Source organism: Tympanuchus pallidicinctus, unplaced genomic scaffold (genome assembly GCF_026119805.1).
Source record: "Tympanuchus pallidicinctus isolate F22 unplaced genomic scaffold, pur_lepc_1.0 scaffold22, whole genome shotgun sequence".
Classification (NCBI taxonomy): Eukaryota; Metazoa; Chordata; class Aves; order Galliformes; family Phasianidae; genus Tympanuchus; species Tympanuchus pallidicinctus.
Window position 1 is genome coordinate 2,019,135 of NW_026294739.1, and position 25,952 is coordinate 2,045,086.

Below are 25,952 nucleotides of genomic sequence, written 5' to 3' on the forward strand. Positions count from 1 at the left end.
CGCGGGGCCGGGGTCAGGGCAAGGGGCGGGCCGGGCTCCGGCGCCGCGTTCCTCGCCGCTTCTTTCCCTTTATAGGAAAAGTATGCGCGGGGCACGGGGGTGGCTGCCCTGAGTCACCGGGGGCTGCGGCTCCCGCCCACGCCCGGGGGCCCCGCGCTGTGCCGTGCCTGGTGCTGCCGGAGCGCCGCGCGGAACCGCCCGTCCCGTCCCGTCCCGTCCCGCAGCCCCTCGGCGCGCCGCCATGACGGGCAGGTAAGGCGGGAGGTCCTGCGGGGCCGCACCCCGTGTGGGAAGGGCCGGGAGGGCGGCTCCTCAGCGTGGACAAGAACAAAACGTAAAGATAAAAAGCGCCCGACCTGCATTAGACTGCCTTTAGAAATCAGTATGGATACTTAAAGCGGTGAAGCGGCCGGGAGGGTAAAAGCTGAGGTGCTGGAGGGAGGAGAGGCTGCTGTTGGGAGGTGCTGCGGTGCTTCGATGTTTTGCTTGATATTAAAAGAAGTGATGTCATAGTGCATTAAAGGTGCTTACCACTCTAAAATTTAACAGGTCTGCAAAGCCACGCGACTTGAAGGATATTTTCATTCTTCTGTTTCATCTTCATTTTTATTCTTTATTCCCTTTATTTCTCTGCTCTGTAAAGCAGAGGTGAGTTAAGTACAAATGCTTGGAGAAGAGAAGGCTGTGGGGAGACCTCATTGTGGCCTTCCAGTACTTGAAGGGAGCGTATAAACGGGTTGGAACGGCTGTTTGTGAGGGTGGATGGTGATAGGACAAGGGGGAATGGTTTTAAACTGAGACAGGGGAGGTTTAGGTTGGATATGAGGAGGAAGTTTTTCACCCAGAGGGTGGTGAGGCACTGGCACAGGTTGCCCAAGGAGGCTGTGGATGCCCCATCCCTGCAGGCATTCAAGGCCAGGCTGGATGTGGCTCTGGGCAGCCTGGGCTGCTGGTTGGTGACCTGCACACAGCAGGGAGTTGGAACTGGATGAGCACTGTGCTCCTTTGCAACCCAGGCCATTCTGTGATTCTATGAAATGCAGTCTGAAGAACTGCAGATTGCTTTGGAGGTCAGGGGCCTGAAGGACAACAAAGTGCAGGTTGAATTGGAGATTGTGGGTTACTCAGTTCTGGTTGTGGGATGATGACGTTCCACTCTCTGCCTGTTCTGGGTCCCAGGCAGCCCTCTTGCTTTTGCTTGGTGGGCATGGAGGATCTCTGCTGGTTAACACTCGCCTAATACTTGTGAAATCGTCACTTCTCTTGCTTATTTCCTCCTACAGCTTACCAATGGAACATATTTCACTATGATGCTACAAAACTCCTTTTTAAATTATTTACAAGAGAATAATAAGAAAATGATAATAAAACACAAAGCGGTTTTCATGGTGATGCTGATCAGACAACACAGCTGCATCCATCGCCCTCCACTCCTTTTGTTCTCTTAAACACTGCCTTCTCTATTCTCAGTACTTCAATTCTTTTCAGTGTTGCATGGGCCCTGCTCAGCTCCCCAGCAGGGTTGTGCAGCGCTGCCTGCCCCAAGCCCTCCTCAGCTGCTGCTCTGCAGGCAGTGCTGTGCTCGGTGCCCCGGTGTGTGCCTCACCCATGCGGAAAGCAGTGCTGTGGGGTGCAGCAGCCATGGGGCAACCTGTCCACCTGAGAGCTGGGTGAGATGCTGTGTGAGGCTGGGTCAGCAGTGTTCTGTTGCTTTGATCTGAGAATCTCCTTCAGTGGCATGCATTGATAACATGAAGGCTTGGGACTTAACACGGCTCCATCATCAAGTCTGGCTGAGCACTAATTGCTGCTATGACCTCCAAGTGTGCTGCCTTCAGCAGGTGATTAATTAGCAGTGGGATGCAGGAGAGAGCTTCTCCAGCCTTCAGGGCTGCAGCAGAATGGCAGGCAAAGCATGAGGAACAGCTCTGGAGCAGAACTGCCTGCATCCTGCTGGAGCTCTCCTGGAACGCCAAGGGAACTCCCCTCAGGAAGGTGACTCACTGGATGTCCTGCCAGGGCTCCCTGACCGCCTCCCTGCTCTGCCATGGGGTGCCATGGCTGGCCTGCGCCTGCAGGGCCCGGCAGCCTCAGGGCTGTACTGGCGGCGGCAGGGCAGGGCAGGCACGGCGGCCAGGGCCCAAGGGTAGGTGTGCGGTGTGTGGGGCCTGGGGGCACAGCTGGGGGTGTCGGGGCGGGAACTGTCTGTGCACAGCAAGACAGGATGAAGCTGGTTCTATTTCCAAGCAGATTACGAAGGAGAGGACTTTCCTGGTGGGGAAGCTTTCGGTTTTTAACAATAGCAGGAAAGAAGCGGTGGAGAACCTTTCCGTGTGGAAGCTAGATTGTTCAGAGCCAGCAGCAGCTCAGCTCTGGTTAGTGCTGGAGTGCTTCGGTGCCGTGGGGACAGAGGAAAAGTAAAATGCAGTCATTCAAAGCACTGAGGCTCAGTAACCTGTTGGTACTGTGAGTATCAGGCTTCTTGATTTTAGTATTTGTCTGTCAGAAACTGAAGCTCCTGGCATGGCTGCTGCATGGGATCGCTCACCTGGCAGGCAGAGCTGCTCCAGTCTGCCCAGGCAGCTACAGGGCTTGGCTTGAGGGTTTCTTTTCCTGTGTTTCTAATTAAGATTGTAATTGTTACAGTTTTCATTGGTTAACTTTGGACAGGAGAGCAATTAGCAGAAATCAGCTCAGTTAAGAATTGCATCTCAGCTCTGAGGTCTGCGTGGTGGCGAGAGCAGCAAGCATGCAGCAGCTGTCCTTGTGGCAGCCAGGAGCTGTGGATTTCAGTCTTGTTTCAGACCCAGGTGTGGTGCAATTGGTTCGGCCGCTCAGTGTGAGCCCTGCATCCCTCCATAGAGCCTTGCTCATCCCCGTGCTTTCTGCTTAGCCTACAGCCATTGGTTAGTGGTTAAATGTTAGGTTTTTCTGGCACAGTGTTGTGGGTATGAGTGTATGGAAGGGTGATGGGAGGACAGAGGAGGGAGTGTGAATGCCATTGAGGGGATATGGGGCTGTGAAGGAGTACAGAAGGGACTGGTGACAGAGAAGTCAGCACTGAAGGAGCAAAGAAACACAGCTCTTCAGCAGGAAAGCAGCGCAGACTGATGATGGGAAGGGTGAGGAGGTCGATGCTGAGGTGAGAGGACTACGAGCAATGTGTGATTTGTGTTCAGCTGTCTGTTTTGTTATAGCTGTCAGAGCCTTCCAAAAGAAGGTGAAGGTGCAGTGTTGTTTGTTTCCTTGATTCGCAATCAGGTTTCATTTTTTTCTTCTTTGTTTTGTTACCAACGTGTATTTTTCAAGCCTTGATGATGGTGGTGATAATTATTTAAACCTACTACTCTGGGTTTGGGCACACTAGCAGCTCTGGGGAAGGCTGCCCTTCATTGTGCAAATGGTGGCAATCCAAAGCAGCACCGCTGGTGGCAGCTGATGAACACAGTTGGAAGCAGTCAGTTTTAGCAGTGCTGGTAAACAACCATCACCACAGGCTCCTTGGAGATAGTGGAGGTGAAGAAGAGGAACGCAGATCGTGTGCATTGGAAGCCATTTATCAGGTGCACGTTATGGGCAAAGTGCTGCATGCCTGATAGCAGAGGAGTGGTGTTGCTGCCTCGCGGATGCGACCTGTTAAACACAGCCACTGCTTCGTGGTGCTGCCCTGAGCTGAGCGAACCTCTGTCTTCTACAAAGAGCAGAGGGTTGTGGCTGGTAGGCCAAGGAGAGGTGAGAAGCTGTAAAGGTTTGTCCCCACGTTGTGACCATAAGTTGCTTTTCTGTGTTGTTCTTCTTTTTGCTTTTTGCTCGGCAGTAAATCGCAAGGAAGAAGTGGGGATTTTATTGAGGATTTGGGTACTCAGGAAGAAAGGCCACAGTGCTACTAAGCTCACAGCCAGCCAGCTAAAAAACATCTCAACAGGGAGTGAACTGGAATCACAGAATGCTAGAATGGTTTGGGTTGGAAGAGACCTTTAAGATCACCTCGTTCCAGCCCCCTGCTACAGGCAGGGACGTCTGCCTGTAGTCCAGGTTGCTGAGTGGGAATATAATGTGAGGACAAGGAGAAATTCTGCAGATTAAACTGTGCTCGTAGCCTTATTGAATGCATAACAGATCACGTTTCTTTTTTCTCCAACGTTTTGTGGCAGGTTTGGTAAAATCACTTGATGTTTTAATCAACATTAAGAGCTTAAAGCCACAAATGCTCAACCATGCCGCAGGGGTGGGAAGCAGCCCCTCTCCTTGGCTGCTGATATTTCTATCCTGAGGTCTATGGCACAGCCAAGTGGTGATGGCTTTCTCTGGGTTTGACTTTAAACTACGCAGTGCATGTGTGTCTGTGCACATTCTGAATGACTACATAAATGTTATGGCATTGAGATGTCCTCTGCGTACATGAGAGTCTATTGGTAGGTCAGTGAGTGGAAAGCTCCTTTCTAGGGTTCCTTAGTGTAGGTTTGTTCTGTCTTCTGAGTTTGGACGATGCCCTGTGCTCTTGTACCTTGAAATGCTGCCTTCAGGTTTCTTTGCTGTAATGTCTGTGAGGTTTTCGGTTATCTCCTTATTAAAGCAACTCCTCATTCAGCACTGATGGAGATCTGCCAGGCTGGACGGGGCTCTGAGCACCTGGTGGAGCTGTGGTTTCCCCTCCCTGGGGGGGAGTAGAACTGGATGGCCTTTAGACGTCCCTTCCAATTCTATGGATTCTGTGATCATTCTGCTGGAAGTTGTGCCTTGTGAGCGTTCACAGCGTGTTCTGTTGGGTTTGCACCAGGATGTTGAGCTGGTCATGTTCCCGTGGCCTTTCCTGTCTTTGTGTCACTGATTATTGTTAAAACAGAGGAGGATTTTGTGTCTTGCTTCATTGCAGAAGAATTGGTGAGCACATAGAGTGCCAGAAACGTTCCATGCTGGAGGCTGTCCTTCTGCTGTGTGGTACAGCATCTTGCTGCTCTGGGGGCTGTGTGTGACACTGAGCTGTTGGAGCAGGTCCAGAAATGGGCCATGAAGATGATCAGAGGGCTGGAGCACCTCCCCTGTAAGGACAGGCTGAGAGAGCTGGGGCTCTTCAGCCTGGAGAGGAGAAAGCTGCAGGTGGACCTTATAGCGGCCCTTCAGGACCTGAATGGGGGAGCTGAGGAGGGGCTTTTAATAAGGGCAGGTAGTGAGAGGATGAAGGGAAATGGCTTAAACTGGAAGAGGGTAGGTTTAGACTAGATATTGGGAAGAAGTTCTTTCCTGTGAGGGTGGTGAGACACTGGAACAGGTTGCCCAGTGAGGCTGTGGATGCCCTCTCCCTGGGAGCACTGCAGGCCAGGCTGGATGGGGCTGTGAGCAACCTGGGCTATGGGAGGTGTCCCTGCCTGCAGCAGGGGTTGGAACCAGGAGATCTGAAAGTTCCTTCCAACCCAAAGCATCCTATGATTCTATGGTCAATTGAGTGGATGCATCACAGCAAGAAGCTGAGACTCTTTCCTCATTGTAGTTTTTCCCTCCCTGTTTGGACATGACATACAGGATTTTAAAACTGCATTCTATTGCCATATGGAGAACTTAGATTACCATGATGACAAGTGTGGAAATGTTGTGGAAGCAGTTAGGTTAATTCCCATTCTAGGAGAAAAAAGGGGAAACAGCCCTTTGAGTGATCTGTGAGTGTGACTTTGTGGGTTTATTTCAGCCTCGCTTTCTGAGGAAGTGAAGCCAGGCCAGGCAGGATGGCTCTTTTCATTTTGTACCTTTTCAATTCTTCAACAGTTTCAACTAATTTGTCAGGAAGGCACAGGCTTTGTATGTAATTATATTCCAAGGTGTCTTGTGCACATCAGCTACCAGGTAGATGGGGGGAAGCCCATTGACTGCCATGGTCAGGGGGAGGCTGTGGTGGAAGATCGATGCTTATACATTGGGAAATCCTGGGAGTGCACATCCTGAGACCAGAAATCCTGAGAAGTAGGGATTAATCGGGTTTGCTGCTCTCAGAACTTTATTATGAATGGTGGGGATTTGATATGGGCTTCAGCAGGATGACATAATGGGGTGGAAGACTGGCGAAGCAGCCAAAAGTGCGTGACAGAGAGGTCTGCTACAGGAGTTAGCTGTGCTGCAGTGCTGCTGCCTACCCAGCTGAGCTGCAGGAGCATTATTTCCAACTGACGTCAGTGCTGAATTGCCTCAGTCATTGGTGGTTTGTATGTGTGTGTGTAAAAGGGAGTTTAAAGCACTGGAAATTTTGTGTTCATAGATGTCGGAGAGCTTGGATGGTGCGAGTGTATTCCTGATTTGCTTATGGCAGTGCTGATGTCCTCCCTCCTGTCTTTATTCCAGTAACATGTCTGATGCTCTCGCGAATGCAGTGTGTGAGCGCTGCCAGACCCGCTTTGATCCCGCGGAGAGGATTGTGAACAGCAATGGGGAGCTGTACCACGAGAACTGCTTCGTCTGTGCTCAGTGTTTTCGCCAGTTCCCGGATGGACTTTTTTATGAGGTGAGGTTGCATGCTGTGTATGAGAGACAAGAAACGTCTTTGCTAAAAGGCAAAGAATGAGGTGAAAATTACGACAGAATCTTTCTTGCATGTTTAATTTCTAGGCCTTAGGAGGGACTTGCAGCTTGGTTTCTTTTTTCCTTTTTTTCTTCCTCTTACCTACTTCTGTTCATCAACAAAACTGTGTTTGCTTTCTGGGTAAGAGGCATTTCAAAAAAGAAAGCACAAATGTATCTTAATATTTCATTAGGCTTAAGTGATCATTTGCCTTTATTTTTAGGTATTTTGTACCAGACTTTCTCAACTGAAGTTGGCAAACCCATACAAAGCAAGTTTAAATCTTTTCACAGGTTGTATGCAAGCATTGCTTTTGAATAGTACATTATTTTAAACATGCTGCATTCTTAGTTTTTTAGTCCTTTGTAGGAGGAGTAATTCTAAATACACAAGTTTAAAAAAAATAAATTATAGGGAAAGAAACTTTGGGCACCCCAAGTTTTTTGTTGTCTAGTAGGAGCTTTGCTATTGATTTAATTTTTTGCAAAGCAAATTCACTATGAGCCTGAAGCCATATTTGGATGTTGCTTTGAGAAAATCTCTGGGAGCTTAAAAACAGGTCAGAATTGAGACTAGAACCGAAAACCTTATCTGGTCTTCACCAGTTCATTTTTTCAAGTGGAAAAGGCTAAACTGTAAGAACTGATCACCATTCAGTTATTCATGATGGCTCGTTCTCTCTTTTCAGTTTGAAGGTCGGAAGTACTGTGAGCATGACTTTCAGATGCTCTTTGCTCCTTGCTGTGGGGAATGTGGTAAGATGTACAAATACACATCTGTACACACTGTTAGGGGCAAGTGGCCCTTCTTTTAGCAGTGTTGGCCCTGTAGCATATACATCCTTTGAGACACCACAGGTTCATACAATCATAGAATGGCTTGGGTTGGAAGGGACCTCAAGGATCATCAGGCTCTTACCCCCCACCACAGACAGGGCCACCAACCTCCACATCTAACACTAGACCAGGCTGTTACTCCCACCACTGAGTGCTGTCCAGCCATGGGCTGAATTTGGGGTCATTTGAAGGAGCAGGAAATCTGGAGAGAAACAAAGGATGTAATCAGCAGTGATTTGGGGCATCCTCGTGATGGGAAGAGGGTTTGTTTTTTTTTCCACCAAAGTTATAAAGCAGTAGTTCTTGTGAGGCTAAAGGCTAAAGGGCAGAATTATCAAGGGCTGTAGATGTTTAATAAAACTGTTTTCTGCATGGATCTCAAGGTATTGCTTTCCTTTTGTAGGTGAGTTCATCATTGGGCGTGTTATCAAAGCAATGAACAATAACTGGCACCCAGAATGTTTCCGTTGTGAGCTCTGTGATGTGGCACTTGCTGACCTGGGTTTTGTGAAGAATGCTGGCAGGTAAGATGGAGCAGGAGCTCTGGAAATTTTGTCAGTATGTTGTTGATGTGGCAGTGAGATGCTGAGAGTGCTCCATTGGTCATTTATTGGGAGGTGAAGCTTGTAGAGGTACAGAGAAAGCTTTAAGGGATGTGGGATGGGGAATTAAATGAAGAACAGTGTTCTTTGTTCAATGAAATGTGTAGGAAGCAGAAACTCAAATGTTAGTAGCTAGTGGAAGGGTACTGAAAAGAAGGGGATTATAGGCAAGAGGCCAGATAGCAGGTGAGAAGAGGGATTGTGTGATGCTGGGTAGGCTGTTTATCAGGTAATTTCTGATAAGCAATTCTGAAGCAATTCAAAACGTAGCAAAAGGCCAAGAGAACAAGGTGAGGATTACACCAGAACATATGCAGCATAAGATTTCCCAAGTCTTCAAAAACCATTCAATTTATATAAAGAAATATAAAATCAAATCCTAAGGTAGATTAATGCATTTAATTAAGAAGTAAGAAACTACAAACCTGAAACTTGTACAAAAGGATATCATAAGAAAATAAACCCATCTGACTGTTAGTACATAGTGTTGTACAATTCATAGTTAATTTCAGGCTTTCATATCTTGAGCAAAGCTTAGTAGTTTCCTGGGGGTTACATTTTCACTACCTGAAGGGTGAGGAAGGAAAGGTTACATGTTTGTACCCTGTCCAGCAGGGAGATTCTTCCACTCCCTTTTCTGTTCAGTCCTGCACACAACTTCTGTGTCTTGTTTTTTCGAGCTGGGTGTAATAAATTTGACTTGTGTCACCTTAGCTTGTTAGAATCTGTGCTGTCGTCACAGCACCCAGGAGAATTTGGGTCTTTTCTGGAAAGCAGCTAGGATTGAAACAATTCAAGCATGAAAAAGAATTTAAAATGGAAAGTATAGGAAAGGAATGTGTGTGCCTGTGTGTCTGGGTGTTCCACGTTTATTTCACCTGTCGTGTGGTTTCCTATAACATTTACCTCTTCTGCACAGGAGCTTTCTGCTAGCAAATGCTGCTGGAAACTGTTGTGTTCGTTTTCCATTTTCTCACTGAACCTGATCTTGCAAGGTCTGCCTCTCATTCTCAGATGTATTCCACTGGATATGATTTGTATCAGTAAGGATAGTTAAGGTAATCCCTGCTTTATCTGTAGCAAATAAATAGTCTGGCTAGGTAAACTGCCAAAATGAAAGAGTTGTAAAACACCTTAAAGATGAGATTCTCTTCTGGGCAAAGGGAACATCAATAAAATAAATACCCTGGAGGTGATTAAGAGATGTGTGGATGTGGCACTAGAGGACTTGGTTGGACTGATGGCACTTGGTAGGTCAGGCGAGTGGTTGGACTTGATCTTGAAAGTCTTTTCCATCCTAAATGATGCTATGATTTCTTTTTCTGCTTGCTTTTGTCCACCTTTACCAATTTTTAAGACAGAGGTTCATCGTTTTTTTGATTCAGTATGTAGTAAAGATGAATGCTGTATTCCTAAGCAGACCTTCTTTAGTTGAAGCACTATCAGGATGTCTGATGTTTGGCACGGAACTACGTAACAGAGGCAGTACAGTAAACACTGTCTGGCCTCTGTCTGAAGCTTTGAGCTCATCTCCTGCTCTTAGCCCTTGGAAGCAGTTAAAAAATGGTCAGTACTGTCTTAATTGCATTCCTGCTTGGACGTGTTGCAGCATTTTTGCTTTTTTATTTATTTATGTGTTTTGCTATGGCTTAGTGCCAGTTTTCTGCCTACGGTGTGTAAACACTGAGCATGCAACTTGAACAGAAGGTACAGGCTGTGTGAGGAATGGATCTCTAGTGTTGGTGCAGTACGACATTTTAAAGTATGCTTATGCACTGTGCCTAGGAAAAGCCATTACTGAGTGCTTTGGGAATGAAATTATTTTGCAAAAAGAAGCTGTCTGTTTAACAGCCCGCGTTCCCTCAGTTGTTCCTAAGTGCTCAGCCCTCAGTTTCACATCTTGGCAGTCAGTGCTTGCGGTTTCACTAAGACAAGAGCACGTAATCAGAGGGGTTCCTGTTCGTTTCAGTTCCAGGGAAATGACAGAACTTCCCTCTGCAGGAGTGAGCCCGGCTGTGCTCATGCACGTGGTCTTTCTGCATATCTGCTCTCCTCTGATTTTGGCGGCGCAGCCTTTTCACGTGGTAGCGGAGGCAGGAGTCACGTTCACAGCTCAGATTTCGCACTCAGCGAGCTTTCGTTGGTCTTCCCCTCGCACTGAGGTATCATCACCGTCCTCTTACCACAGAACAGGTTGCACAAAGCATCACGGAATTTCTCAGCTACAAAAAAATACATGACCGGGTCGAAGGCCCCGTTCAGGCTGGTGAGGCAGGAAGTGATGCGGTTATTGAGTGCTAGCAGGCGCTGCGTCTCGCAGGAAGCCTTGGTGCCGTTGTAATGGAGGATGTAAATGTAGCGATTGACGTGATAAGGCACAAAACAAACCAGGAAGATCATCAGGACCATGATGATCATTTTGATAGCTTTTTCCTTCAGGTGTTTCTCTACTCTGTTCCCACTCCTCAGGCTTCTGATGATTAGTAAGTAGCAAGTCACCGTAGTGACAAACGGGAAGGTGAACGCAACCGCTAAGGACACAAGAGCGTGACGTGACGCCTTTTCTCTGTAGAGCTGCAGGCAGATGGTTGTGTTGTTCACTTCCACGGTCTGCACGCTGAGCAGCAGGGGTGCCATCGCAACCCCAACTATCAGCCACAGGAAGGCACACGCCAGGTGGGCATAAAGGGGCCTGCGGAGCTTGATGGACTTCACGGGGTGCACGATGGCCAGGAACCGGTCGACGCTGATGCACATGAGGAAGTAAATACTGGCGTACATGTTGAGGTAAAAAAGGAAACCCGTGAGTCTGCATGGGATCTCGCCAAACGGCCAGTGGTTACCTGAAAAATGGTACACCAGCCGGGTGGGGAGGACCAGCACGAATGAGAGGTCAGCCACAGCAAGGTGCATCAGGAAAATGTTGGCGGGTGTGCTGGACTTCTGGTCCCGAATGAAGAGCCAAAGAGCCAGGGAGTTGCCAATAAAAGCCAGGATGAAGTCTAGGAAGTAGAAGGTGGCAAAAAGTACGTTCTCAAGGTGTGTCTCTTTGCCACATTGCTCTGAAGTTTCCAAAGGGAAGTTTGACTGATTTGAGCAATTGAAGAGCAGACTTGAGGGATCTGCCGGGCCTTTCATTTCTCACCACAGTTTTGAAGTATAAAAGAAAAACCTGAAAGAGTTGAGACAGTGTGTTATAGTTTAAAAAACAAACAACCCTGATTTTTGGAGAAAACACACGTGGAAATCAGTGAGGTCTTGTGCTCACTAATACTGATATTTAATAGGACATGTCAGTCTGACTCTAAACATGTACGTAAAAACTCTGCTCAGCTGTCCAGCCCACTAATTCTCATTGAAGAGACACTATTAAAGAGACACCAGCTGGTTATGAGTTTGTCTCCAGTTTGTGCTGGGCTTAGTTGAGTAATAGTCATGCTCATTTATCAGGCAAATGGAAAAGTGGAAGCAGGTTCTGTATGTCTAGCTAGATGGTATTTGTTGTGTTTAATTTGAAAGGCTGGTTTAGGACTGAAGAGCTTTTCTGAACATGCACTTATTGTAAGGTGCCCACAACATTCTTGTTGGAGCAATAGAAAGCAGGTCAGGTATTGTTATTTTATTTACTTAATTATTTTAAAGCAAGATTCCTGAAAGCCTTTTGAGAATTTTACTCTGAAATCCTGCATTTATGGCAAACACATGCAGTACCAATACAGGGGAAAACCTTTCAGATGGGTAGCAGCATCTCATTTGAATAGCAGAAAAGTAATACACTGACTCAGAAAATATTGCTAGTAATACCCTTGCTGTCTTCTGTTGCCAAAGCACCATCCTTCCCTGCATCTCCTCCCAGTGTAACTCTCCCCCTGTAGCATATCCAGGAGCTTTTCCAAGTTGCAGCATATAATACTGTGCTTAGCTTTGGCAGCCTCTGCAGGGTCCTGAATAGCATCAACCAAAAGTGACTACATTTTGTGGGTGCTTACCCTGCCTTTGTATGCACTCCTCATCTGTCAGGGTCAGTGGTAGGGAAATGCAGACAGTCTGAGCTTCCAGTGCTGTCTCTGTTTCTTGAATTCCTCAGAGGTGTTGCAGTATCCACAGCAGTACCTCTATTAGTTGTACTAATTGATGATTACAGCACAACATTCAATACATATTTAAAGAATAAGCAGCTAAGGAAGCTGAAAACTGTAGCTTCCTGTTTCTGTGTATCCTGTGTTCCTGTCTCAGTATCCTCAGGTCAGTGAGGCACCATCAAATACAACTGTGTTTGAAAAGCATTTGGAAAAAAACAGTGAAATAATGATAGCAAAAGACAAGAAGAATTTCCGTTTGGCTTGAGTGCCTGTTTGCTTTGCCTAGAGAAACAAGGAGGCATCTCTTGTTTCTCTGACACATTCTTCACCCGTTAGAATGTTTTAAGATCAATCTGCTCCATTTTCCTCTACTGAGATTGAAATTTTAAGGTAGGGGCTGACACTGTTACACAACTTTGTGAGTCTCGGGCAGAAGTTACACTGCGTGCTGAGATCTTACATCAGTAGGCAGATGGTCCAAGGCATGAAGCAAGGCATCCAGCTTCCAATAGAACTTAAAATTTGAGTATATTCATTGAAATGGCTGATTAATTACAGACCAATATATAGGAAATTTGTAAATGAAACACCAAGGTAATTCCCGTCTTTTGTTAGCTGTTGTCACTTTCAGGTGGACAGGAAACTGCGGTAGGTGAGGAATGAACATGCTGGGCCACTTCTGCTTACTGCATGGCTGGAGAGACTAGAGTCAGCAGAAAGGAGAACAAATTACATTTGGAAACAGGAATTTCTTTGTGTGGCCACAGAGGGGCCTTCTCACTCTATGCACTCCCTGAATACAATGTGTGTCTATGGCACAAGAAAGACTAAGTTTGAGTGTGTGGGTAATCACTGTCTGCTGCCAGCTAGAGAGAACAGCACTTCAGAAGATGGCATTGCCAGAAGTGCATCTAGAATGTCCTTTTTTCTGAGGGGTATTTCATTCTCTATAAATACACGTGTTATCTTTTACTTTTGTGTTTTGTAGTTCCTGTTGCTTTCATGAACAAAAAGAAAACTCACTGTCGGGTTTTCTGTGTGAATTTCCTGGGGTTGCTGGAGAGCACGCAAGTTTGGGTTTTAGTCTTTATTAGTCCCATATAAAATAAAGCCTACAAATCTTTTTGAACCCAAGAGTTTGGAGTTTCCATGTGATGAATGCTCAAATACTTGTCTTCCCTGGATGGAATTAGTTTAAATACGTATTTTTCTGTTGCACAGCAGTGAAGAAATATGCTGAGACCATGCCTTTTCATGGGCTGTTAATTTACAGTTGGTGCCTATCATCTTTGTTTAATTTTTATTTTATCTGCAAAAATGTAGTGATCTTTATATGCTCACACTCCTGTCAGTGATGAGTTATTGTCTGATGGTAAGTGCTCCTCTTTATGTGGTTACACCACTGAAAAAGCAGTTGGTACAGGACTGGACCAGCTGAAAAGGCTAAAGGGAGGGTGGCAGACAGGGATGTCTCTTCCCTTGATGACAGTGATTTAACTTCAGGAAGCAAAGCAGTGAGCCCTGCTTACAAACCAGATGCTTGAGAGTTAGCAGCTGATACACTGAGCTGATTTCCTATGGAGGATCTTTGGAATTCAGACCCAGCTGTCTGCCCATGCTAGAAGTGGACTAAGTCAAGGCATTTCAGTCAGCAGTTTTGTCCTCAGTGATGTCAGCACTGACTCTGCCATTGATTTCTGTCTGGACATATTTTCACTGCAAGGTGCTGAGGGGTGGAGGAAAAGGGAGAACGTGGGTCTGTCTGTAAGCTCAAAATGTCAGTGACAAGAAGGGGATCCTTAGAGCAGATGATAAAATCAATCAGTTGTGTCTTGTTCAAGTGATTGCCTTCATGTGAGATCTGCTCTTACCTTATTCACTTGTTGGAGGAAGGGGAAGGAAGGCATCATTCATTGCCTGGTCAGAAACCAAATGAATAGAGAATCATAGACCCCTCAGAGCTGGAAGGGACCTTTGAAGGCCTCGCAGTCCAACTGCCCGCAGTGCACAGGGACACCACAGCTGGATCAGGTCGCCCAGGGCCTGATCAGCCTGGCCTTGAAAGTCTCCATGGATGGGGCACCCACCACATCTCTGGGCAGCCTGTGCCGGTGCCTCACCACCCTCGCTGTGAAAGACTTTTTCCTTATACTCAACCTAAATCTGCCATTGTTGAGCTTGAGGCCATTTCCCCTTGTCCTGTCACCACAGACCCTGCTAAAGAGTCTGTCCCCTTCTTTCCTGTCGCTCCCCTTTAGACACTGACAGGCTGCCCTCAGCTCTCCCCCTGCCTTCTCTTCTCCATCTGCTCAGCCCCAGCTCTCTCAGCCTGTCCTGTAGGAGAGCTGTTCCCCATGGGGAACTGAGTCTCTTTCTAATTTTGCTTAGATTTTATGTTAGAAGGGAACTTTGATCAATTTTTGTATTTCTTTACAGTTCTGTTTGTTGACAGCGTGCAGCACTAAACTAGGTCAGAGGAAAAGCTGCTGTTTTGCTAGGTTTACGTGTTGAGGTTATGTCTGGAGCAGAGATGTTGTTGACAGAAAGCTTCAACCTTACAAAAATAACAGCTTTTGTAGCTGTAGATTATGGAAATCCCTTTCCTGCATTTTATTTTGCGTGTCTATCAATATAAGTAACTGATTCACTTTTTAGGCTTTTTCTTACTTTCTGGTTTGTTAGCTTGCAAAAAAGGACACTCGTAAATCCTACGAAACTTTTGTACTCATCTGTATTTATGCTGAGAGCAAACTTGAAACTTCCCCAGATGACCCAGAATGTGTAGTTCGAGCTAATGTATATAGTGTAGCACAAGAGGCTTTCACTCCACAAACAGAAAACTTATTTGGCAGTCTGTCTCACCGCCCAATAATTTCCTCTTGGATTGCACTCCTGGTGCTGTATGAATATTTCTCGATGTGCGTATTGCTGAGCAGAGTGCTGGTGTGGAGGGAGCCATTATCCCACCCCCCGGGGCTGAGCTGGAAGGGGGATGCCAGCACTCATTAGAAATGCATGCACACTGCCCATGTTTTATGTCCCTGTTTCTGTTCTGCTCAGAAACAAACAGATAACACTCCCTGGGGCTGTCGGTGCAGGGTTACGCTATCAGTTATCCTTATTAATAATGCAAAAATTAATCAATAGAAAAAATAACTCAATGTAAATTCGTTACCTGGCTAATTTGAAGGCTTTGTTACGATGCTCACTGCAGATAAATTCAAGGTGTATGTTGAAATTTGTGATGGATTTCAGGAAATGACTTCTTGCTCAGCTGGAAGAATTTTGGTTTGGGAATATGCTAGTCTGGGGGTTGTATTTCTGGTTTAGTGTCTTGTCTCCAGTCTTTCTCTGCAAGTGTTTTTCCTTAGAAGTAGCCCACTTCTAACTGATGCTGTTCTCCTGACGATCACTCCTGCTGAGCCTCCCACCCCTCAGCTCAAGCACTGGTTTCCTATAAGCACCAGAGTGGTGTCAGAGCGATGGGCATGCAGCAGTCAGCTTTCCTGCCAAAAGGATGGATGTTAAGGACTTAAGTGTGAAAAGTTTGGTGTTTTCATCTTCAAAATGTGCTGCTTTTTCTTAGTTTCAGACATTTCTATTATGCTCATGATCCCAGTTTGTGCATTTTTCCACCTTGCTGACAACAGCTAAAACTCACAGCGCTAGGAGAGTTCCTTTGCTACCCTGCTACAGAAATTTGTCTCTTACCTCTTCACAGTGCAGTCCTATGGGTGGAGAGTTGGTTCCTTTTAGGGAAGATCTCAGGGAAGATCTTCTTCTACTGATGGCAGCAAACCAAAACGAAGCAGCTACGGCGAAACCAAGGAGCTGATCCAAAACGAGAACACATTTGCAGGGCTGCTGAAGGTGGAGAAGGGTGCCCCTCTATATAGCGTCCTCTGGCTCTGATAGTGCCTTATCAGCTCAGGCACACAACAGAGCAGGACGCTCCTGCACTGAAGAGCATTCTTCATCCCAGCTGAGCCCTTGGCATGGGGCTTGCTGCTGCTGTTGCAGATATGAATGTGCTGTATGAATATTCCAGTGTTCGTGGTGCTCGCTGAAGGCCGCTGCTGAACTCCCAGCCTTTCACACAGCCCTCTTGGAGTCCCCTGATTATTTTAGGAGGGTGGAGTGTAGCATTGTCTGGGGGAAGTCTGGTATTAATAGGCACAACAGGACGTTTCAGAATGGGATAATTCCATAATGGTGGGAGTGCGGAGAGGGAGAGGGGCGGCTGCTATGGTAACAGCTCAGCCTGTCCAACACTTCCCTTTGCTTGCAATAGAGGAGGGTCTATGGGACGGCAGAGAGGGCCTGTGAATGGGGAGGGGTTGATAATGGTTTATCAGTGCAAATGGCTGAAGGCATCTTATTCAGCTGAATGAGAGGGGTCTCTTTCAGGACGCTTGCTTCGGGGTCCCTCTGTCCTGCCCCATATAATTACTCTCCATTTGACGGTGCCGAATAAAATCGATGCCTTTATGCTGAGATGAGCACAGCTGCATGTTTCCTTATAATGGGGTCCTGTCTGCTTTTTCTGGATTCCGTCTGGGCAGACAGTAGTTCCAGCCCTGGAGAGAGGCTCTTGATGACGGGAGGACTCAGATATGGAGAGAATAATGACGATACTTAGCGCTTAGGCGCCTGCCAACTGAGGGTCAGAAATGTTTTGAGGTCTCACAACAACATCTGTGTTGAATCCTTATCCCCATTTTACAGATCTAAGGGTGATTCATCCTATCAGGGTTTTGGAAGGGGTGATGAATCCGCTGCTGCGGCCGTAAAGCTGCCCTTTCCATTTGAACTTTCCCTTTCGTCTCCTGTCTGTTGAGAATGACCTGTAGATCTCAGCAAGTTTCACACAGCAATACACTGAAAGGAATCAAGTGGGATTCTGTTTTGTGTCAGATAAACCTGCAGAAGTGAATCCTCTGTCAGTTTTGCTTTACCATAAGTTCTTTTCTTGCTGCTAGAGGGCTACATAAGGGAATTCAACTGAACAGTTTCTCCTCAAAGCTTCTGGACACCGGGATAAAACTTTTGGATTCCTGCTGCCTTTATAGAAGTCCCTTTTATGCTCTTGCCCAGGCTTCGCTACCAGAAATTTGGCTTCTCTGCCTGCTGAGGGCAGTAATTCGTTCTAGAACAAGTGATAGAACACAGTTGTATTTACCACATAAAATCACACAGCTCTTTGTTTTCCTTAACTGAGGACTAAAAGGAGTTAGGAGACAGAGGGGCTAGGATTCAAAAGGTTCTTGTTTATCTCTTCACTGCTGAAGATTAAGGAATCCCATTCAAGCAATGTTCTTTGGTTTAATTGTTCTTAATTCTCTCTGCTCTGCTTCCTCCCAACTCCCACTCCTGTAATGCCTCTGCCAAAGTTATAGATGGAGAGAAGGTGTGTAGGGGAACTGTGTAGGGCCTGAACTGGTGATTTAGCACCTGGGGAAGGGGTATGGCTGGCACAGGGAGCACAGGTGCCAGAGACCCTCGTCACTAGCTCGGTGAGGCAGCTGTTTTCCTATGTGTGACAGTTGGTATTCCCAAGAATACTTTGCCTGGTATCACAGAGAACTTGTCAGAAGCAGTTTTGCTGCTTCGTGGTACAAACAGGGTGTTGCTGCCTTTCCATGCCCACATTTCAGAGAGGATTGGATCTAGGAGAACTGGAAAGGTGGAAGGTGAAAGCTGAAAGAGTGACAGGTGATGGTAGACATGGATCGTGTCTATAATATGGTACATCATGGAATCACAGAGTGGCTTGTGTTGGAAGGGAACTTAAAGCCCATCCAGTCCCAGTCCCTGCCAGGATCATGGACACTTCCCACTGTATCAGGTTGTCCATCCAACCTGAACACCTCCAGGGATGGGGCATCCACAGCTTCTCTGGGCAGCCAGGGCCTCACTGCCCTCTGAGTAAAGGATTTCCTCCTAACATCTAGCCTAAATCTCCCCTTCTTAGTTTAAAACTGTTCCCCCTTGTCCTGTCACTGTCTGCCTGTGCTATAAATATAAACACAAATCAGGGAATGTTGGAGAAGGATTCCAGGAAATATAACTTGGTAGCTATACTATATACTCTTTTCTGTGCAACTGATGTTAAGGACAGGATATTAAACTAAATAATGTTCAGTCTGACCTCAGAAGATTACATCAAATACACCTTGCATCATGCAGTGTGCATTTTTTTAGGAGAAAGAATTTCATCATGTTTTTCTTTCTTTTCTTTGTTCGACCAGGCACCTGTGCAGGCCGTGCCATAACCGTGAGAAAGCAAAGGGGCTGGGCAAGTACATCTGTCAGAAGTGCCACCTGATAATTGATGAGCAGCCTCTGATGTTCCGGAATGATTCCTACCATCCAGATCACTTCAATTGCACCCACTGTGGGTACGTGCTGGTATTCTAAACCTTCTCCTAAACGAAGGAGAAGGAATGGTTCAGTCAACAGTGCAGTCCCTTGCAAGGCCTAAACCTTGCTGCCTTCACTTTCTTAAAAAAAGAAAACAACAGGAATTCTTTGATGAAAAATGGAAAGGTATTGGGAAAACCTAGAAGAACTGCAGTTTTATTTTGCTGTTCGCTGTTCTTCTCTGCTGGATTTGAATGACACTGTTTTGTACTGAAAACAATAACAGTTACTTGTGAGAACTTACGTCAGGGGCCGTGTGCACATTGCAATAAAAGTGCTGTCCAAAGATTGCTGGTGCCACATAGTTTCACTTTGCATTTCTGGATAGAGGGGAAAAGAGATGAGTTGTGGTGCTGTGTGTTGCCGTGCTGTACCTGTCTGACCTGAGTTATTGTCAGAGAGGCCGTGTGACTGGAGCACAGCGTGGGTAACAGCACTGAGAAATAAGGTGCACTGAGAAACAAGTGTTGCTGCTGAGCACTCAGGAACAGTCCTCATCATCTCACTCAGAGATAGCATGACGCTGTGTAATTGCATGTAAGCACACCATAGATTTTTGCCAGAGCGTGTACCTGAGACATGATGACAAAATGAGAAAGCAATAATAGTATAAAATAGTATAAAACAACTGCATTTCAGTAGCTTAGTTTAATGGCAGCGTGTATAGCATGAATTTTGCTGAAATATGTTAACTGTCAAGTTTGGTCTTCCAAGGTTTCACCTCTGATGTTAAGGAGCTTCACGGGGTGTTGTGACTTCAGGAACACGTTTGTGTTTTCAGGAAGGAGTTGACTGCTGAGGCCCGGGAGCTGAAGGGAGAGCTGTACTGCCTGCCCTGCCATGACAAGATGGGAATCCCCATCTGTGGAGCCTGCCGCAGGCCCATTGAGGGCCGAGTGGTCAATGCCCTGGGAAAGCAATGGCATGTTGAGGTGAGGCCTTCCCAAATCTGAAACCTCCTTCAGGAGCTGCTCTGGAAGACAGAAAACTAATTGCTTGTGTTTCAGATTGACTTCATTTTGTGTGAGTGGATGAGTGCTGCAGGTTTGTCAGGACTGCACTGCCGAGGTTCTTGTGGAATGTAGTTCACGTAATGGCGTTTACTTACTAATAAATTGAAATAATTGCTTGCTAGGGTAGAAATTTTCTTTCCACTCCTGGTTTGTAACTGTTAGAATTTCTAAAGTAGGCAGAACCAGTTCAGTTCTTGCCTTCTAAGCCTTTTCAGCTCAATTTTTCTGTAACTTTCAGCTAAGTTGTCACAGCATGCTCTAAAGTTTTATAGTGATTTATGGATTTGGTGATGTAAACCTCCTAGGGCTGAATGCAACAGGGATGCTGCTGCTCATCTGAGCTGCATTCATACCAACCACATTTTATATTCCTATTTCTCTTCTTTGAGATAAGGAAAGCAATATTCCACGAGTCTTCTCAGCATATTTACAACACAGTTACCCTTCCAGCAAGTGCTCTGTTTATCATTAATGTAATTCTTAATGAATTATTGTAATGTCCTAAACATTTCATCTTCTCACTGTCAAGGATTTTCCTATCTAAGTTTTATTAAGGCATGAAGACTTTTGTATTGAGCCATGATTTGCAGCCAGCGTAGCACCCAGGCAAGTTTTTCCCTGGTGATGGACAAGTCACACTGCTTGTCACTGAGTGTCTTCTTTCTTTTGCAGCATTTTGTTTGTGCCAAATGTGAGAAGCCATTCCTGGGGCACCGCCACTATGAGAAAAAAGGACTGGCTTACTGTGAAACTCATTATAACCAGGTAAATTCTGCCATCTGTGCTGTAGGTGCTTGCTCTGACTGCCAGATGCTTTCGTAGTCTCAATTTGTAGAGGCACCACAGTATTAAGAAATTAATGGGATTTAATTGGAAAAATAGGTTTTCTTGGTAGATGTGAAAAGTAATGCAGAGAACATGCTAGAAATGTCTCAGGGAGATCAATTTTTGATTATCCTTTTGAGATTAAAAGCACTGACCATGGGCAGCAGTAAAAATTCCTGTGATTTGTGTGGACTTTTGGTTACTGATTGGTTTCTGTTGGGCTGAGATTAATGTTATGCTGCTTAACCCGTGTGTGTTTCACAAGTCAAAGCAAATGTGTTTTTTCTATATTATGATAGTGAACAGCTACGAGTTTGGTGTTTTTTCTGTCAGACAAATTAGTCTTTATCTCAGGAGAAGTGTTGCTATTTTGGAAATAGCTCTAGGTTTTGTTTTGTTGTTTTGTCCTTTCGTTTTAGCATCAGGAGATATCTGTCTTTAGAGAATATGCTTTGCTGATCCTGTCATACTCAAATGGCCACGTGTGCAAGATTTCAAGATCATACAACAGTGGTGGAGTGTATGACAACAACAACAAAGGCCTTGTAGTATTTAGTGGTATGAGATCCAAACGAAAAAGGGCTATTGGCAAGCGTATGAGAAGTTATTCAGAAGATTTAAATTGGTACATTTGGGGGCAACTGCAATATCTGGGAGTTCATTAACGTTAGGATTGAAGGTTCACACCAGCTGCGTGATGTGGGGAGTGTGAGCAGTCAGTGACACGAGTTCCTGTTCTTCCTTCTTTCACTGTGCAGCTCTTTGGAGATGTTTGCTACAACTGCAGCCACGTGATTGAGGGAGACGGTAAGATTTGTTCTCTTCTTATTTTGGGTCACTGTCCCTGTTCCGTTTGTTAGTGCAGCTGTTGCAGGCTCACAGTTGCAAGGCACCAGTGTTTCTTTTTCACATCTGGCCTCATTTGAATTTGGATACAAATCCGAATTCAAATAATCTGGCAGTTTCCTTTTATTTTGTGCTTTTGCAGTGGTATCAGCTCTTAACAAGGCCTGGTGTGTGAACTGCTTCTCCTGCTCCACCTGCAACATCAAGCTCACACTGAAGTAAGTCAGCATTTATGTCTGGACCATATTAAACCATATTTGCCCCTGAGGCAGAGTATCAGCCTGGGGAGTACTGTGAGCCAGCACCCCTGAGGGGCAACGTTCTGCTGATCCAGTGATTTGCAGTGCCATCTCTCTGTGGGAGGGCTGATTTCACAACTGAAAGAGAGCTGGGACCCAACATTTTCTCTATCTTATTTTCCTCCTGTTCACAAAGGAAGAATTTCTTCCCTGAGGAGGTTGGGTAAGAGGACAGCTGTACAGAAGGAAGGTTTTAACCTCTGAATAACTGCCTATACTGAAATTCCTGCAGCTTCCATTGCTCCTTAGTGTGGATGCACCCCTTGCTGACAGTGCTTGCAATTACTTAGAATAGCATAACATTTTCTTTCAAAATAGTTACCAGATATGTAGAAGAGGAACAGAAAACAAAGCAGTCCTATGTTTTTCTTTCTCAGGTTCAAATGGTTCAAACCCTCATCCTGCTTTGTTGGGTTGGCCCTAAAGGCCTGGTATGTGAAAGCACATGAAAGCACAGACATTTCATTCTAAGATAACAACATTATTATCCTAGGCTGTTATATACAAATGTATGGCAAAATCTTGCTTCTAACTAAGCTAGCAGTACTAAAAGCCCCAGTTCCCTGATTAAAATCTGATTTTTATACTGTCATTATCATTGAAGTGAGGCATTTTACACATGTAGTAGAAGGCAAGCAATTGCATTTCTAATTGCACACAGGCTTGATTTAATCAGACATACAGCTTGCAAATAGTGCTTTAATAGCCCACTATTGTTTGTGTTAAAGGAATAAGTTTGTGGAGTTTGACATGAAGCCCGTATGCAAGAAGTGCTATGAGAAATTCCCACTGGAGCTGAAGAAACGCCTGAAGAAGCTGTCAGAGCTGGCATCCAAGAAGGCACACCCCAAAGCCCTGGATTTAAATTCTGCTTAAGCAGGTCTGTCCATCTGTTGACTGCGCTCTTGCAGTCGCAAGGTGCTGCTCACAGCAGCTGCTGATTGAAAGAGAATTACTCAGAACAAGTGAAACCAAAGAGAAGTGGTACCTTGCCCTGCTTCTGGGAACGTGGCCTGCATCTTGACTCTCTTTTTCTCAAGCAACTGCCTGTTAACACTTGCAGAAAGAGCAGTTTACAGGCTGGTTATTAATTTGCTAACATCTTATTTTTAAACTGTACAGCATCTTTCTTTCTTTCTTTCCTTAGTTGAACTGTACTTCTCTCTCCATTCCTCTATAGTCTAATGAATTTAGAAACACTAATTGAGTGTAGGGGTGGAAGAAACGTGTTGTTTGCTCTTTTTTGGTTTGAGTTTACTGGATAAGCTCAGAAGCCAATAGTTACAACACCTTAATTGCCTACTTGTCTGACTCAGAACCAATGTTAGGACTGCTGAAGAAGTTTACTTTGCTGTTTCTCTGCTCAGCAGTAAGAAGATTGCAGTTGCCAAGGCCACGTCAGCCCCTTCTGGATGGTTGGGCTCCCTTTAGGGAGGTGCTGGCTGTGGAAAAGGATAAACCTTGTTAGAAACTGATGCCATGATTTCTCAATCTGTCCTCTATCCATCATGGATACAAGAGATTCTGGAGGTCAGCACAAAGCACATCCTATCCTTGGACAAAGCTGACACTTCTAGTTGTTTTGAATTATGGAACCCAGTTGATAATACAGTGTTAGTTTAACTGATTCAGTTTCAAATCCAATCCTTCTTGCTTTGTTTGAAAGGTGAGAATACGCTCTGAGGTCACTCTCCACAAAGCTTAAATACACTAAGAGATTTCTGTCATTTGTAGTTGATCACCAATGCTATCTTACAAATTAAAATCAGTGAATGGTTTTCATAACATTCACTCAAATAAGAGGCACCCAACATCTTTCTTCTTAAGACCTGAATGTGTACTTAAAGAGAGGACCTCAGACCTAAATCTATACCTTTTAACATACAGTTTTGCTTGCAGATTTCCTTCTGCTCTGTAGTTTTTCCTCTCACTGATGCAGTTTTTCTCATACAGCCTAAGGTGCTAAAAATATATTGGTTTTGATCATCCTTACTGTTTCTTCAGGGGCGATCTGAACTAATCTGAGCAGACTGAGAATGCCTTTCCATGAGTAGTTGGAGACTGGATCTGCCCTTTTTGTGAGTTGGACAGGATTGAAGGCACTGGAGGACTGCTGTCCCATGTGGGATTTAAGTCTACCAGAAAGTGTATAGCTGAGCAGATGAAGTGAATACAGCAGTTGGGCCTGAGGCAGCACCCTGTTAGCAAGAAGTTAAAGCTTCCTCACTTTTTGCATGTGTGAGAAACAACTGGGTTGGGTAATCTACCTTAAAATTGCCCTCACTGCCATTATGCTCTGCTCCAAAAGGGTCTGCACAAGGTAAAGCCCTGGTAGCTGTTTGTGTGCTTGCTGTGCAGCCACTGCCCATGGAACTGCAGCAGTGATCTCGTGGCAGCAGTGGGAAGTCAAGGTTAACTGTGCAGATCAGAATCCCATGCACAAGACCATCTCTTAGATACTGGCTTTCCTGATTCGATTTTCCACCAGCTGCTTTATTATAGTCAAAAGTTTCCATACAATTTTAACTGAGTTAGTCCTTATCCACCCTACAGTGATGAGGGGATGGGCTTTAATCAGGTGGCAGAACTCTCCCAAGGCCTTCTGACCAGCGTGCACTGTGGATTACACTAATTGTGGCTTTTGTCACTGCTTTAGGAGGACACGTGCCTTGTCCCTGTTCTCTCACTAACCCATAGAGGTCTTTTAGTTAAGGACCCAAAGAGCAGCACGTCTTTTAGTGCAGTAGGATGTGGGCACTGCAGAGATTTTTCCTATTTGGCTGGTTCACAGAATGAAGCACAGAAACATTGATTTAGATACGTTACGCAGACTGATCTCAGCATAAAGCATGCAGGTCTGTTCCTGTCATCCCAGTCACAAACCACACCTCATGCCAAGTCTGAACAGCTGTGTGCAGAGCTTTTGGGAAGGTGCTGGGGAACACCGAGCTGTGTACCTACTAGTGAAAACAAAGAGTATGCAGCTAGCAGGCAATAGGAAATACTCCTTCTGTGGCCACTCTCAAGTTCAGCAATGGAAAATTCAGGCATATAGAAGCAGATGGAATTACTTATTCCTGCAAATAGAGAGTCTGTGCTTTTACTTTGTCTCATGCTAGAGATCAAGGAGACCTAGTAGGCTTCAGTAATCCAAGAGCAGCCAGTATCATCCTCTTTGTTAAGGTGTTCAGTTTGCATTCTGTCTTCAGAGCATTGCCCAAAAGGAGTGAAAAAACCATCGTAGTCCCTGTTTTCTGTGAAGAACTGAGAGTGGTGATCTCTTAGCAGCTCTTAAATTGTGAAATGTTCAGACTGCTTTTCTTAGCCTACGATGGACAGATGTGCAGTGGTGAAAGTTACTCACGTACCTTTGGTGAGGCAGTGGAGGCAGGAAGGAAAGAAAGGTCATTAGGAGTAGTTTGAACAGATGCATCTTCCCTCTGCCTCTTTGGGTCCACTTCTAAAAAACTTTAAGCAGAAGATAATGCAGACTGAATTCAGAGTTGCCCTTAGTGCCTCTCGTGAAGCCAAGGCCCTGGTCAGAAATAAGCTGCCTGCTTTTTTTCCATTGCTGCAAGCAGATAAATGGCCAAATTCATCCTAAGTATCAAACGTCTGGAGAGCAGAGATTTATACCAAGGTTGAATTTGGCTCAGAAGCCTACACTAACTAAAAGCTCATGTAATTACATGCATTTCTAGTTTACATTCCTATTTATACATACAGAATTACAATCACTAATATTCACTGACTGCACTTGAAAATATTTATGCTTTAAAAACCACAGTATGTGAAGCTTGTTTGTATTAAAAGGGCATATTAATCACCTGCTGTCTTTCTTTATAACCTGCTCTCTTGGGTTTGCATCCTGGCCTTTATTTTTACACCAATCTGTGCAGTGTTAGCAAACATTCAACCTCCTGGATAGAGAGTTCCTAGATGTGAGCTTTGTATCAGATGATGTGACTGACAGGCGATCAGATGGTGAAGGAACAGATTGCACAGAGCTAATGAGTGCAGTTGCAGTAGTCTGTAAAGCACTATTAAGTGCTGAGGACAGTAAAAGTTGGATGAAAGAATTAGCAGCAATTAGTCATGGTTCAGGCTTTGATGATAGGTGTGGACTCTGCACAGTGCAGAGCTCTCGTTTGATCACACGTTGCTGGTGCTAACCTGACATGTGACTGTGGGTTGAAGTATTGTAATATTGTACCTGTTTGTATTCCTGTAATAAAGTTAATTGTACTGCTACATTTTAAATCTTTGCACACCAAAAAAAAAGAAAAAAGAATTTGTATATAGAAAACTTACATTTGCATTGCTGAGCAATGGGGCATTATGCATCCTGAGGGGCTCTGAGGACTGCCCAGGTCTGATCCATTGCTGTCTTGAATTGCTGTTTTGGTTGTGTTGCTTCTGTTGTGTTGGTTGATGAGGATGTGCAGAGGCTCTGCCATACAACTGGGCTTGTCTGTGAAA

At 45.3% G+C, this 25,952-nt stretch overlaps 2 protein-coding genes across 5 annotated transcripts; one reads left to right on the forward strand and one right to left on the reverse strand.

Moving 5' to 3' along the window:
* The first annotated feature begins 15 nt into the window (after positions 1 to 15).
* On the forward strand, positions 16 to 25,733 carry LIMS2 (LIM zinc finger domain containing 2). Of its 3 annotated transcripts, none has more exons than XM_052687434.1 (10): positions 16 to 252; positions 6,334 to 6,493; positions 7,239 to 7,305; positions 7,790 to 7,910; positions 18,319 to 18,468; positions 19,272 to 19,422; positions 20,176 to 20,268; positions 21,087 to 21,135; positions 21,317 to 21,392; positions 22,202 to 25,733. In XM_052687434.1, the coding sequence occupies exons 1-10, from the start codon at positions 242 to 244 to the stop codon at positions 22,347 to 22,349; spliced, it is 1,026 nt and encodes a 341-aa protein (XP_052543394.1). In that variant the 5' UTR covers positions 16 to 241; the 3' UTR covers positions 22,350 to 25,733. The 3 variants fall into 3 exon arrangements, with proteins under 3 accessions (XP_052543394.1, XP_052543392.1, XP_052543393.1); XM_052687432.1 differs by lacking the exon at positions 16 to 252 and adding an exon at positions 2,013 to 2,146; XM_052687433.1 differs by lacking the exon at positions 16 to 252 and adding an exon at positions 2,228 to 2,466.
* On the reverse strand, positions 8,393 to 15,901 carry GPR17 (G protein-coupled receptor 17). 2 transcript variants are annotated; one of them, XM_052687437.1, is made up of 2 exons: positions 15,782 to 15,901; positions 8,393 to 11,160 (listed from the first exon to the last, which is right to left on the reverse strand). In XM_052687437.1, exon 2 carries the CDS (start codon positions 11,124 to 11,126, stop codon positions 10,095 to 10,097), a length of 1,032 nt encoding a protein of 343 aa, XP_052543397.1. In that variant the 5' UTR covers positions 11,127 to 11,160; positions 15,782 to 15,901; the 3' UTR covers positions 8,393 to 10,094. The 2 variants fall into 2 exon arrangements, with proteins under 2 accessions (XP_052543397.1, XP_052543398.1); XM_052687438.1 differs by lacking the exon at positions 15,782 to 15,901 and adding an exon at positions 11,978 to 12,112.
* Positions 25,734 to 25,952: the final 219 nt, after the last annotated feature.